Source organism: Zootoca vivipara, chromosome 6, assembly GCF_963506605.1.
Source record: "Zootoca vivipara chromosome 6, rZooViv1.1, whole genome shotgun sequence".
NCBI lineage: Eukaryota > Metazoa > Chordata > Lepidosauria > Squamata > Lacertidae > Zootoca > Zootoca vivipara.
In genome coordinates this window covers 49,728,656-49,741,972 of record NC_083281.1, presented here as the reverse complement: position 1 = coordinate 49,741,972, position 13,317 = coordinate 49,728,656, and the positions used below count along the sequence as shown (strand labels likewise).

Below are 13,317 nucleotides of genomic sequence, written 5' to 3'. Positions count from 1 at the left end.
TGTTGTATATTTTGTATGTGTTTTCTTTTTCTAAAATTAATAAAAAATATTTAAAAAAAAAAGGATTGCTGTTCTTTCAGCACGTGAAGGAGCCTTAAGTCTCCCCATCTCCAAGTGTACCCTCTCTTTGCACTCCTCTTTCTTTTCTTTTTTCTTTTTGCAAACTGCAATTGCAGCAGCCACTAGTCTATGAATTAATTATGAGTGTGCCAAAACAACAATTTCCTTCGCTCCCCTATTTCATATTCCTCTTCGAAGCCTACCTTTTCTATGCAGTATTCATCTTTCTGGACTCTTTGCTAGCAGTTAAATCAAGGCTATTCCATGTCAGTACTATGCATAACTCAAAGCCCGGGGATCTCTTGCATTGAGATACATTTGGATTTTAAAATGAAAACTAGTATGAAGGATTTTTACAGTCTGTGTTTTGTATATCATTAATTATTAGACTGCTTTTTTCAGTAATTTGATACTTCAACTAAAATCTTTCTTTTGATAGATGGAAGGCCCCAGTGGGAGGTGGAAGGAAAAATAATTAGAGAAAGGAGTCAAGAGGTGAGCTTTCTTTTAAACGTGGGGAATTATTTTTAAATGTACTGTAGCCCTGTAAGCAGCTTGGCAGACACTTGAGCACAATGTGGGTAGCCATAAATTTTCTCATTTTAGCAGAAAGGTTAAATGTTTAAGTATAACTGATCTACTTCATGTGTGTTTACATATCAGTAGGGGTGCAAAATTGTTTGCAGAATGTAGGAGCTAGCTAGTTTTCCTAGGAGTTGGCTTTGAGAATCGGAGTTAGACCAGAATTGGCCAGTAAGATGAAATTTTATGTTCTTTCTGCAAGGACTTTTAGCCACAGAGAGCCCAGCCATGACTAAGCAGTTGAATTTATGTGCCACTGACATGTCCTGTAGTCTAGATGTTTGGTTAGCAAATGAAAATTCTGGAATATACTTTACATAATTAAAACATAAATATGCTAATTTGTCCTGCATCAAGGAACTGCATTGTAAGAAATTTAAAATCATAGTTAGATTTTCTATGACTTTCAAAGGATACAAAAGAAAGGAGGTGGGGAGGTGGCCTATTGAACTTTCCCAGCGATGGCCATTCTGTAAAAAAGATGCCACCACTTAAAAGTCTCTGCTTGGTAGCCTAACTAATACTACAATACTTTAGGAGAGAAAGTATATGCTTTGCCAGCTGATCTTGGAGAGGACGAGGCTTATTTAGGGGAAGATGTTTTCTATTGCTTTTAATATGCACATTTCATTTAATTTTCATTCAGGCTACAATTGTTCTTGAAGTTCCTCCATACCACAACAAAACAGTTACAGCTACTGTCCAGGTGCAGTTCTATGTTTGCAATGGCAAGAGGAAAAAAAGTCAGTCTCAGCGTTTTACTTACACTCCAGGTACATACCTTCTTTCTAGTATTCAAAATGTTCTTTGATTCAAATTGCAATAGCACTTAACCTGGATTTGGGGTACCTGTTTTTTAAAAATTGTTTTTGCAATTATATTTGGCTATGGCTATTAAAGTGCCTAAATTGGATCTTGATGTTTTGTACAACACTGTATTCTTGGCAGCTGATAAAGGTTGAGAAGTGCATCCAGAGGTATTCTGAAAGCATTAATTGTAGCTCTTGACCCAAGATCAGGGGAGAAACTGTTTACCTTTTGAGCTTGAAGGTTAGAAACAGGAAAAACCCTTCAACATGCAGAATAAATGTGAATGCCAATGCCGGGTGGAAAATATAGTATTTTCACTTTATACAGGTGAAACTTGGAAAATTAGAATATCGTCGAAAAGTGCATTTATTTCAGTAGTGCAACTTAAAAGGTGAAACCAATATATGAGCTAGATGCACGACATGCAAAGCAAGATATGTCAAGCCTTTATTTGTTGTAATTATTTGTCGTTAGGCGGGTCAATTATAAATGGAATGTAATTAATGAAATGTAATAGCAATGTTTATTTTTGTTTGTTTTTGTATTATTGTAATTATTTGTTTTATTACTGTGGAATTTCCAAAAGAAAGCATTTCTAAAAATTAAAAGAAAACTATTTTTTAAAAGTTGCATTACTGAAATAATGCACTTTTCGACGATATTCTAATTTTCCGAGTTTCACCTGTATATATCTCTCCCACTCCTGACAATCTGTCTCAAACCAACCATATAGAGCTTACTCAGATGTATATAGTATTACTGTCTTGAGTTAAACATATCAAGATGTCTAAAACAATAGTAATTGTACACACATTTTGTAAAATTATGCCATCTCACTACACACAGAGATTATTAATTTTGAAAGCAAATTTGTTTATCTTACCATGACCGTTTATGTAAAATAAACAAGCTGTGCTATAAAATGACAATAAAATGAAATAAAATAAATTCCTTCCAGCAGCACCTTAGAGACCAACTAAGTTTATCATTGGTATGAGCTTTTGTGTGCATGCACACTTCTTCAGATATAAAATGACAGTCAGACTGATACAAAAATAATGCTTCCTACACAGAATTTTGACTTTGCATACTGAAATGGCTCTCAGCTTTTAAATTTTTGCATAAAGTGCTTGTAAAAAGTTCTTCATTCTTCACAATTTCCAGTGCTTATAATGTGAAAATCTTTAGGTAGTATAAACCTACATGATCAATAGTTGTGTATATTTCATTCACTACTTTCAACAAAGATCAACTTTCAAAGCAGCTTACAATTAAAATCTATACAAAGACAGCAGAGTTAGATATATGTGGGTGATTATAGCCAAGGAGAGGGGGATGCAGTATTTTCTGGTTCTTGCAGTTGGTAGCAGTTCAGGTTCGCGGCTTTTCTTTCTGACTTCTAACAGCCCAATTAATTCTGTTATTGTTAAGTGTGGCATAGATTCCATCTTGAATATGGGACCTATGCATGCAATCTCTAACATGTACCTTAATAAAGATATATATTGCTTACTGTGGCTGGGAATGACATCTGCATGAGACTCACATGACTTCTCTTGGTCAGGATCGATTATACAGTGGTATCTTGGTTTATGAACTTAATCCGTTCCTGAAGTCTGTTCTTAAACCAAATCCGTTCTTAAACCGAGGCGCGCTTTCCCTAATGAGTCCTCCTGCCGCCAGTGCCCTTCCACTGTTCGGCTTAAGTTCGCAAACCAGAACACTACTTCCAGTTTTGCGGAGTTCGTAAACCGAATAGTTTGTAAACAGAACTGTTTGTAAAGCGAGATACCACTGTATGCATGGCCCTGTACTGCATGGCTCTGCATTGACTTGGGATAAGGTTGCATCTTATGTGACCAAGTTCTGATGTCCATCATTTTATCTGTGAATTTAGTAAATAGTTGGTTTTCTTATTTCACAGTTGTACTAAAGCAAGAGAGCAGAGATGAAATGGATTTGTCTTCAGTTCCATCATTGTCCATGACTCGTTGTACAGGTGTTAAAGGACTATCTCCTCTCCAAACTCAGCTGCCTTCACCAGATCCAGGGCTCTCGCATGATAGTTTACTTTCTACTTCACCTAGGAGCCTTGTATGCCCAGTTCAGCAGACGTACACATCCATGGCATCCTCACCAGTATCTCAGTTGCCACACATCCAGAATAGAAGCATTAGTCCAGGTGAAGAGCATCATGTTTTGTCTCCAGCTGTAGTCCACCAATCTTTTCAGGTAACACCAGCACCTTCTGCGAGGCCTTCCTACCAGCCTATGCAATCTAATGTTATGTTTAATGGACAGTCTGGTCTTCCCATGAACTCTGCTTCCTCCAGCCAAGGATATGATGCAATTTCATTTCAACAAGATGCAGCTGTACCTCCATTGATAAACCTTAGCTGCCAATCTCTACCAACAATGCCCTATCTTTCTTCAAGTCCAGTTTCAGTGTCAACTTCAGCTGCAACAGGAGGGCATCCTTTAGTCCACCCAACTCAATCAGGACAATCGTCACCTCATTTGCAGTCAATGGGATACCATTGTCCAAATCATCTGCAAAGTTCTGTCTCTTCCACAATGACTCAGTCCCTGGGACACCCTTCCACACAGTTGCAACAAGTTACTTACCATTCTTCAAATCCAGGTAACACTTCATCGCCATCCCCAAAACCTTCTCATTCATTGGGCCATTCACCACGATCTGGGCCATCTTCTCCACAATTGCAGCCTATGCCTTACCAGACTCCTAGCTCAGGACCCGCTTCATCTCCTCCTCCAACTGCTGTTGGTCACTCTGGACAGCAGTCCCCACAGGCACACAGCCCAGGCTTGGGTGGAATTCCTGCAGCTTCATCTTTGATGCATCATAACATATGTGACTCATCTCCATTTTCACCAGAGGAATCGGCTGTTAATATTAAACCTGAACCTGAAGATCGAGAGTTGAATTTTCAGACAATAGGGTTGCAAGACATCACTTTGGATGATGGTAAGTGATGTTATAAGTGTAAAGTTGAATGGGGTTTTGCTTTTTTTAAAAAGCAGTATATTGAAAAAGAAAAGGGGGAAAACAGTATAATAAAGGATTACATTTGGAGAGCCTTATACATACACATGACCTGGTTGTTGGCTTTCTTGTTTGTTGTAATATTGGTTGCAGTTATGCAACTGGGGAATGAGTTTTTGAGCATTTAATATGTGTGTTGAAGTCTGCTTTCTCGTGAGTTGTATGCATATCAGTGCTTTTCTATGCACAGAGAACCTCTAGGTTAGGTGGACAGTCATCTCTTGTTAAGTCATTTAATGTTTTAGTGTTTGTGATTTGGTATATTCCTATGCGATAGGAAGTTTAATAATGCCTCACTAAATATGACTTTGTGTCATACTTTGGATGCAAATCAGGTAGTTGAAGAAAGCATTGCTTGCTCCATGTGACAGCCTTTTAGATATTTGGAGATGACTATTGTATCTCCTCTCAATCTTTTTACCAGGCTAAACATACCCAATTCCCTCAACCAGGCCTCATAAGGCTTGGTTTCCAGACCCTTGATCATATTGGTCACCCTCCACTGCATACAGTCCAGCTTGTCAATATCCTTCTTAAACAGTTCATAGAAATAATTGATAAAAGACACTCCTAAATATTTGCAAAGCACAAACAATTTTTGACAACTGGCTGAGTGTCCACAGTGCATAACATGCATCTACTGGTCAAGGATGTTCAAGTCTCCTAGAAAATTTACATACATTTCTCTTTTAAAAAAAAATGATATAAAAGAATACAAATAGTAGAATGAGTCGCACAATTACTTAGACTTTGAAAAGATGCTTGAGAAGATGCTTGAGAATTTTTACATGAAATGTTCCTATTTTAGTGTAACAATATGCAATCTTTGTTAACTGTTCTGAGGTTATGTTAACCTTGATTTATGTTCAGTATAAGATTATGATGACCGCTTGCTAATCTTCTTTCACTTCCTTATCCGTTGTATCTCCCATTACATAAAGCTGTGGATTAGAAAAGCAAGGAATAAGGCTGTGTATTTAGGAGTTTGCTTTGGAACTAGACTATGAGCACATAAGGAGGGCTCATTACTTCACTTTCCCTATCAGCAGTATTCTTGATATACCACTTGAAAAGGATGTTGCCTGATTAGTAAAACCTACATGTCCTGAAGAAGTCTTCATCCAAAATGTGTTGGGCTTTGCAGCATTTTATATAATTTGATAAAGTTAGATTTTAAGCACCATTTTGAATGTCTCAATTTTCTTTGTTGCCATTTTGTTTTTGTGCCTTTTGCTTTTGGTGTTGGGTCCCCACCCTCTTTGGTATTTCAGAATAGCTGAGATGACTCGAATACAAGCCCACCTTCAGTAAGAGGGTAACATGAATCATCCCTTTTCAATTACAGTAAGCCTGCTACTTACGCACATTCAACTTGTGCGCATTCAGCTTTATGTGCTTGGCAAAAAAGTAAATTTTTTTAAAGGTGGCTGGTGTCCAGGGAAAAAGACTTTAGCAATCCCACCTGCCTTGAACCCATATTTTTTTACTATACTGTATGTGGTTTTGGCTTTAGGTGCAATCCCTTGAACATAACTGCCACATAAGTTGAGGGCTTAAAGTGTTTTGGATGCTGCCCTGCTGATGGTGGTTAGGTGACTTGAAGACATTTTGAGGTAGCTCAAGTGTGACTCCAGTGGCTCATCTTGTAACTTGAGTTTCTTGGTTTTAAAGGCTCTGGGGTTTCAGGAGCAGCACAGTTCCCTGGAACTCTAAAAATCGGGCAATTCTGTATAAATTGGGTTTAGGGTCTTGAACTTATAAGAAGATAGTTACAACCGTGTTGGTCTGACGTAGTTGAACCAAAAATAAAAAATTAAATTAAAAAATTTCTCCCAGTAGCACCTTAGAAACCAACTAAGTTTGTCATTGGTATGAGCTTTCATGTGCATGCACACTTCGAAGAAGTGGTCTCTAAGGTGCTACTGGAAGGAATTTTTTTATTTAGTTATAAGAAGATAGTAAGTTTTCCCCAAATTTACTTAAATTTCAAGTGAAAAACTTTCTGTTGCACAATACAGTATTAACCTTTCCAAATTAAAATTGTTCTTCAGGAGCTCTGTTCCAACCTATGGGCATAGAAAAATAATTTGAGTATCAGATGGAGATGTCATAAGTTCCTAACAAAAGCATTTAATTTCAGAATAACATGTAATTGGTCTTCAGATACCAATTTATCTTGTTTGTTTGCTTTTAAATATTAAATCATAGAATTATACTTCTTGAAATCCAAAACTTTAGCCATTTCTAAACCAGGATTACTGGCACATTCATGACTCAGTTGTACTGTATTGTGATTCACTTGTGTCTGAGCAGAGGTTCTACAGTTTGAAGATAGGTTAATGCAGCTTGCCAATAGACTCTTACTTTAAAGATCAAAAGGCAAAGCAGAGCATTCCAGCAATTTTATCAAGTGTCACTTGTCACCTGTTCTGCTTACAACTATACAGCCTCAAAATAATTTCCAAATGGTCAGCAGGTAATCAAGTAGTCCAGAATGCCAAGTTCTCAAGCTACATGTAAACAGGATTCCTTTTTTGCTCTCCCCCACTCTGGAGTATATTGTATAAAATACATACTGCCTAGAAGTTTATAAAACTGAGAGTAATTCTATAAACCCAACAGCTCATAAAATACTAAGAAACACATAATTCCTTCTTCCTGGTACTTCTACTACTGACACAATTTTATCAGATGAACTGCCACCACATGCTTTTTCAGGGACTACTAGTCCCTTCCTTGCATAAAACAACTCTTCTAATGGTGCTTTTAGGAATAAATCCAATAGATATTAAAGGCATTTATTCCCTGGTAAATATATGAAGGATTCCAGTCAACAGGATGTCAGGGTTATAGATTATTCACTACTGATTTTATCCCACAGCATAAGAAAAGCCATAGTTTTTCCTTAATATTGGTATTGGTGTTGGCATCACTGTTGTAAGCATTTGCTAAAAATAAATGTCACTTAAGCCAAATATTTGAAGACTCAAATGAAGAGAAACACCAGTAACTTGCATAGAACTATAACACGTCCTGTGTTGTTTATCCAGTATTTAGTCTAGGTTGTCTCCTATTAGGCCATACAGAAATCAATGAACATTACTAACTTAAGTCCACTGATTTTGACTTATAGTAGTTGGATACAAACCACATACATCTGAAAAGTCAAAGCCAAATGTGGATCTCTTAGGGGAACTTCTTATGGTCTTAGAGAGGAATAAAGTGTTAAATAACTAAAGATGTGAATCTGTGCAGAAACATATTCCAGTTAGCTCCCCAAACTGAATAAATGTGGCAAACGTGTGTGCGAGGAGGCTGCAGACTTTGAAACTTTTAGCTGCTGGCTGTAAGATATCCCTAGCTGGTTTAGCTGCTGAGATGTTTTGGATGCGTTTTAGCTCATAATTTTAAACTGTTTAGACCAAAAGACCAGATGGAATATTGGTGGAAGGAGATATAAGAAGGAAAAGGTAGCCCTATAACAGTGGTACATAACTGTTAGACTGTGTGATAGAGGATGCAGGGTGGAATGTAGGAAGCTGCCTTATGCAGTGTCAGACCATTGGCCCATCTAGCTCAGTATTGTCTACACTGAATGGCAACAGGGTCAGTCAGGTGACATTTCCAGTGCTATCTGGAGATGCCAGGGATTGAATCCAGGGCTTTCTGCATTCAAAGTAGTTAGTTGCTCTGCCACTGAGCTATGGTCCTTACTTACCCTTGAGAATAGGGAATGAATATTTGCAGATAACCTTTGTTTTTAATCTAATTATAGTTTGAAAAAGATTGTGTTCACTTTTTTGTTTCATAAACATTACCTTGATTCTCACCGCATTCAATTTCAGTACGCTTTTGTCAACAGAAAAATTAACTGAACACTTAGCAGTAAATGTCTGGCTATCACAGAGTTAAGAATGATGCAATGCATAATTCTAGAAGGCAGAAGCAGTCTAATTCCAAATAATGTTTATTTCTCTGATGTTTAACAGAAACATGCAGATGCAGCCATTGATTTGAAGAGCAGTGTGTTCAATAGTTTGCAGTGCATACAAGGACAGTGTTGTCATTTGTAATATGATAGGATTGACAGTGGACTTTACTGTATTTTATTTCTGTACTAAGGCGGCATTTGAATCAGCATCAAAATTGCATATTTACAAGAATAAAAGTGCAATACATGTAGTCCCCTGTCCTCTTACCAGTAGACTGACTTTTTAACTAATCAGCTTCTAACTTTAGAAATGTGGCAGTATGTTCCAAGTCTCTAAGAATAATAGAATTGTAGTTGGAAGTGACCCCAGGGTCATCTGGTCCAACCCCATGCAATGCAGGAATCCTGGCTACATCCCTTCGTGTGCTCAAACCACCAACTTTCTGGTTAACAGCCAAATGCACTGACCCATTGAGCCACCCAAGGACCTTTGACATAGTAAATTACTAGTTTGAGTTATGATGGGAAGATTTTGCCAGCATACATTCAAACCATTCAAAATTTAATTATTTATTGTAAGCTCTGCAGGTGACATTCCTCAGTACTTTTTGTAGGCTGTTAAACATTGTGCTTCTTTAATTCTTTGGCCATACTGACTTTGTGTGTAGTCCCAAAGCAACTTCCTGGCCAGGCTGCAGAGTGTGTGGCTAAGAAAAGTGGCCAACTCAGCCCCGAAATATTGGCCAACTGCCCATATGAATGAAAGAACAGTTGGTGCAGGAGTAAAGGTAATGAAAGAGGGAGAAAAAGAGACTTTGTCATCTTCTTCGTCACCAATCTCAGTCCTGCCTGTGAATTTTTACAAGCACTTACATTACTACTATTATAATTTCTTAAATGTATTTACCACCCTTTATCCAAGGATCACAGGGCAGTTTATAGTATAAAAACACAAAATGCATAACATTATGACAAACAAAACAGTACCCCAATACATAAAACATTGATTTCTTCCTTTAGCGGTGAGCATTAATTGCATTTCCAAATTTTAAAATCAAGCTGTTGCTATGAAATGTTGGGACTTTGAGCGCAGGACTAGCATAACCTTGCAAAATTAATTTTCAGGGTGATTTAACTAACTCAGAAGCAGTATGGAAAATAATTACCTCATGGGCCACTATACTGTATAAAAGGAACTGCAAGGAGAATCAATCTGTATTAAATCACGTTCTTGACAAATTCACACATTACTTTTTAAAAACAAACTCAAGGCTGTTAGCCCTTGGGGCGCTTTGAAGGCATCTTAGCAGAACTGCTAGGTATTGCCAAAATTGCTTGGAAGCAATGACAAGTAGACAGGGAAGAGCTTTTAGGGTAGGGAATGTGATAGCACGTGCTGCAGCTGAGAACAAATCCATTGAGGCTCAAGCATAGCTTAGACTACTGGAGCATTGTCTGTATCTATTTTAAGAGTTCTGTTTTTCAGAGTGCCTCACTGTGTGCTCTTCTGCATCTGATGGCTGATGCCTACTGACACATCTGGCAGTGTAGCTGGAGAGGGGGGTTGCCACCAATTGAGAGTATTGCTGAGTTGTGTATTTGTTTTGCACAATCATTAGATGTAAGGTGAAGCTAAAAGGGAAAGCTAGCAAGTGCAAGACACATTGAAGCAGCCCCCCCCCATATTTTTTTGCACTCCCATCAGTCTCGGTGTCAGGGACTGGCTGGACACTTAGGAGTGGTGGCTGGATACTGAGGAGTGGGCACTGGGAGAAGCGGGGTTGTAGATTGACTTGGAAGAAGGGACCAGTGGAATGGGGGAGCTTGTAACTGTTAAGAGAGGCAGGAGAGCAGCAGGATCGAAGAGTGAAGAACCAGATGCAGAAGGGGGAAAAGATACGTCAGGCTGGTGTAGTCAAGGGCTTCCACACCACCTCCTCCTGCTGCCCCCACCTCTCTTGCTCTACTGTCTCACAGGACCAGAAGTGGATTGAAGTTGGATTGAAGTGTGACTTTTGTATAAGATTGACTCCATGCCTCTTATTTAGAAATTAAGGCATACCACATGATATAAGTTTCTGAATTCATGCATTGTTTAAACCTACACACCCATTGCCAAAAATTAAACAAAAACAAAAAAACTTTTAAGGAAGACAGCTTGCTTCCAGTTGCATGCAGTTCTCCCCTGCCAAAAAAAAAAATCCATTTAACTTTTTATTACCCAGGGCTTCCTGTTTCCAGTGGTGAGAAATGGCTGACTCCCATATGATCGGACCTCAGCCATGCCGATAATTCAGGGTTGATATGGGGGTAATTAGCCCTGGCAGACTCCCCGGGGTGGGGGAGGACTGTCTTGTAGACCCACAGATTGTCTGAGGTTGTCAGCTTGCATCAAGGTGTTTGTTGGAAGCCGCCCAGAGTGGCAGGGGAAGCCCAGGCAGATGGGCGGGGTATAAATAATAAATTATTATTATATTATTTTTATATGAAATTATATAAATATCATCCAGAATGGAGTTTGGAAAATGTACCACTCAGAAAACAATATTTATGAAAACTGAACAAATATATTAATCCTTTCTTTTTCCTTTCAGTGAATGAAATCATAGGAAGAGATATGTCACAGATCTCGGTGTCCCAAGGAGCAGGGGTGGCTATCCATTCTCCGCATGCATCTTCTGCATCTCTGGAGACAGGACTATCGGATGGAGTTCAGTAGCTACTAAGCTTGTGACTTAGTGATCCAGAAAACTTCGCACTTTTCCTTTGAGTAATGCTTCATCCCCCTCCTTAGATTTACTGTGCTTCCGACTTTGTGGCCTTGATGATCTGGAACAGTGGATCCTTTGCATAGCTGTTCTGGGAGGGTGGGGAAATGGTTATACTTCTAGCTTCCTAGGATGCTGTAAAAATTACTTTGTAAAAATGGACACAAAGAAGCAACCCAAGATACTTTAACCATGAAAAAAATACCAATGAGAAATGCTTGTTTTGTGCATTTAATAGAATACTTTTATATTAAGTGCTTAATTGTATGGAGAAATATAGTTTTGCTCTCAATAAGCACAGTACTGAATGTGGGAATTTTTTTTAAAAAATACACATCTTCATATGCTGCTTTTCCTTAGAGATAATAGGACTGTAATATAAATTTGTATACCTGTTTGAAAGAGAACTTTTTTTATAATGAAATCTTCCAGAGGCACAAAAGTACCTGTCATCTTAAGCCAATGCCTTGGAAGTCTTGCGTATAAAAAAATAGCATTTTCTTTGGACTTTTAGGAAGCAAAGCCAAATGTAGGTCTGTGTTCTTTAGACATTGAAAATCCTTGGTAGGCTGCAAAGAGACCATTCCATCATGGAAATATTGGGATAAAAATGACATTCCAAAATCTAACTTTTATAACTTTATACCCCTTGCTAGCACAGGCCCCTCTCTAAGTGAAACAGGTTTTTCTAGTTCAGAACAGTTTATAAAATGCTAATTTTTAAAGGAGAGAACCAAGATTTTTGGATGCTAAAAAGCCATGGTCTATAAGGAAACCTTTTGGTTGGAATAGTTTTAAGTACGGGTTATCCGCACTGTCTTGAAATCCCTCAGGTAGGGTTTTTCACTTAGCCCATGGTGTGTCTCCCCACCCCAGCCCACCCCTGGACAAATCCAATTCATATCTCTTGTTACTCAGACTTGTTTCTTAAAATATTTTCTTTATAACATTTTGATACTTGCGTTCATGGGGATTCCTCCTTCAAGAAATCTGATTAGTCCCAGTATGTAGTAAAGGAAATGTAACAGGTTTTGATAAATAGTGGAAAACTGTTTAGCCGCTCATGCTCTTAACAGTTGTGCTTAACACTGCTGACAGAGGCAGCTTTTTCTAGTAGTTAACAGCATCAGGGCATACCCACCACGAATTTCTCTCCTGCAAGCGCCATTGAAATTAGTGGGGACTGCCCTTCTGCAACTCCTGTTGTACTTCCAGCAACCCACACCATCAAGGAATCATGTTTAAACTACATTTTGAAATTTCAGATCACTCTGAATAAATAAATAAAAATCATGATTGGAGCTGAAACGTCAGAGTGACACAACTTTGTGTTAGTATTTCATACAAGATGGGCAATTATGGATTCATAATCCAAACATATGATCCAGAATCCCCGTTAGATAGTAAATTTATGTTGCTTTTTGTATGAATATTGAGTTCTTAAAATAAATTGAAAATCCAGCTTATTCAGCTTTGACTAGCCAAATAAGAAAGAGGGACTCTAGATTGCTAAGAGTTTTTGAAAGCAATCAAGTAAAGATTAATCTGGCCTGGCCTGTTGTAAAAACATTCTTCAGTAGCACCTTAAAGACCAACTAAGTTTTTATTTTGGTATGAAAATAAAAACTTAGTTGGTCTTTAAGGTGCTACTGAAGGATTTTTTTTTATTTTACTTCGACCCAGACCAACACGGCTACCTACCTGTAAAAACATTGTAAGTCTTAACTGCATCTGAAGTTTTGATTCCTTCGGTCAGCAGTAATAGGGGCTTTGTACACTCATGTCGGACACCACTAAATGACTAAACAACACACATGTCATTGCAGACATGCTTAAAGCTAACAGAGCTGAAATACCCTGCCATGGGAAGACCCCCAGGATATATGTGCAGAAAGAACATAAGAGCCCATCCAAATCAGGCCATCCTTGTCTGGAAATCTGTTCTAACTCTGGCCCACCAGGTAGGAAGCCCAATGTGTTTTAATCAATTTCCCACATCTCCTGTGAAGAGAGCTTTGTCTTCTTTAAGCCTTCTTTTAGCCACCAAGAGGGCACTGACAGCTAGCCCCAACTGGCAATGTTCTGCTGACTGATTTGTCACT

General features: G+C 38.3%; 1 protein-coding gene across 1 annotated transcript in view; it reads left to right on the top strand.

The window, feature by feature from the left end:
• NFATC3 (nuclear factor of activated T cells 3) overlaps positions 1-12,740 on the top strand; it is a 54,422-nt gene extending 41,682 nt beyond the window's left edge. Inside the window, exons 7-10 of the mRNA XM_035117883.2 lie at positions 500-555; positions 1,289-1,415; positions 3,377-4,438; positions 11,042-12,740. Of these exons, the coding sequence (XP_034973774.2) occupies positions 500-555; positions 1,289-1,415; positions 3,377-4,438; positions 11,042-11,166 (1,370 nt within the window). The 3' untranslated portion in view covers positions 11,167-12,740. The remainder of the gene's footprint in view (positions 1-499; positions 556-1,288; positions 1,416-3,376; positions 4,439-11,041) is intronic.
• The last annotated feature ends 577 nt before the right edge of the window (positions 12,741-13,317 follow it).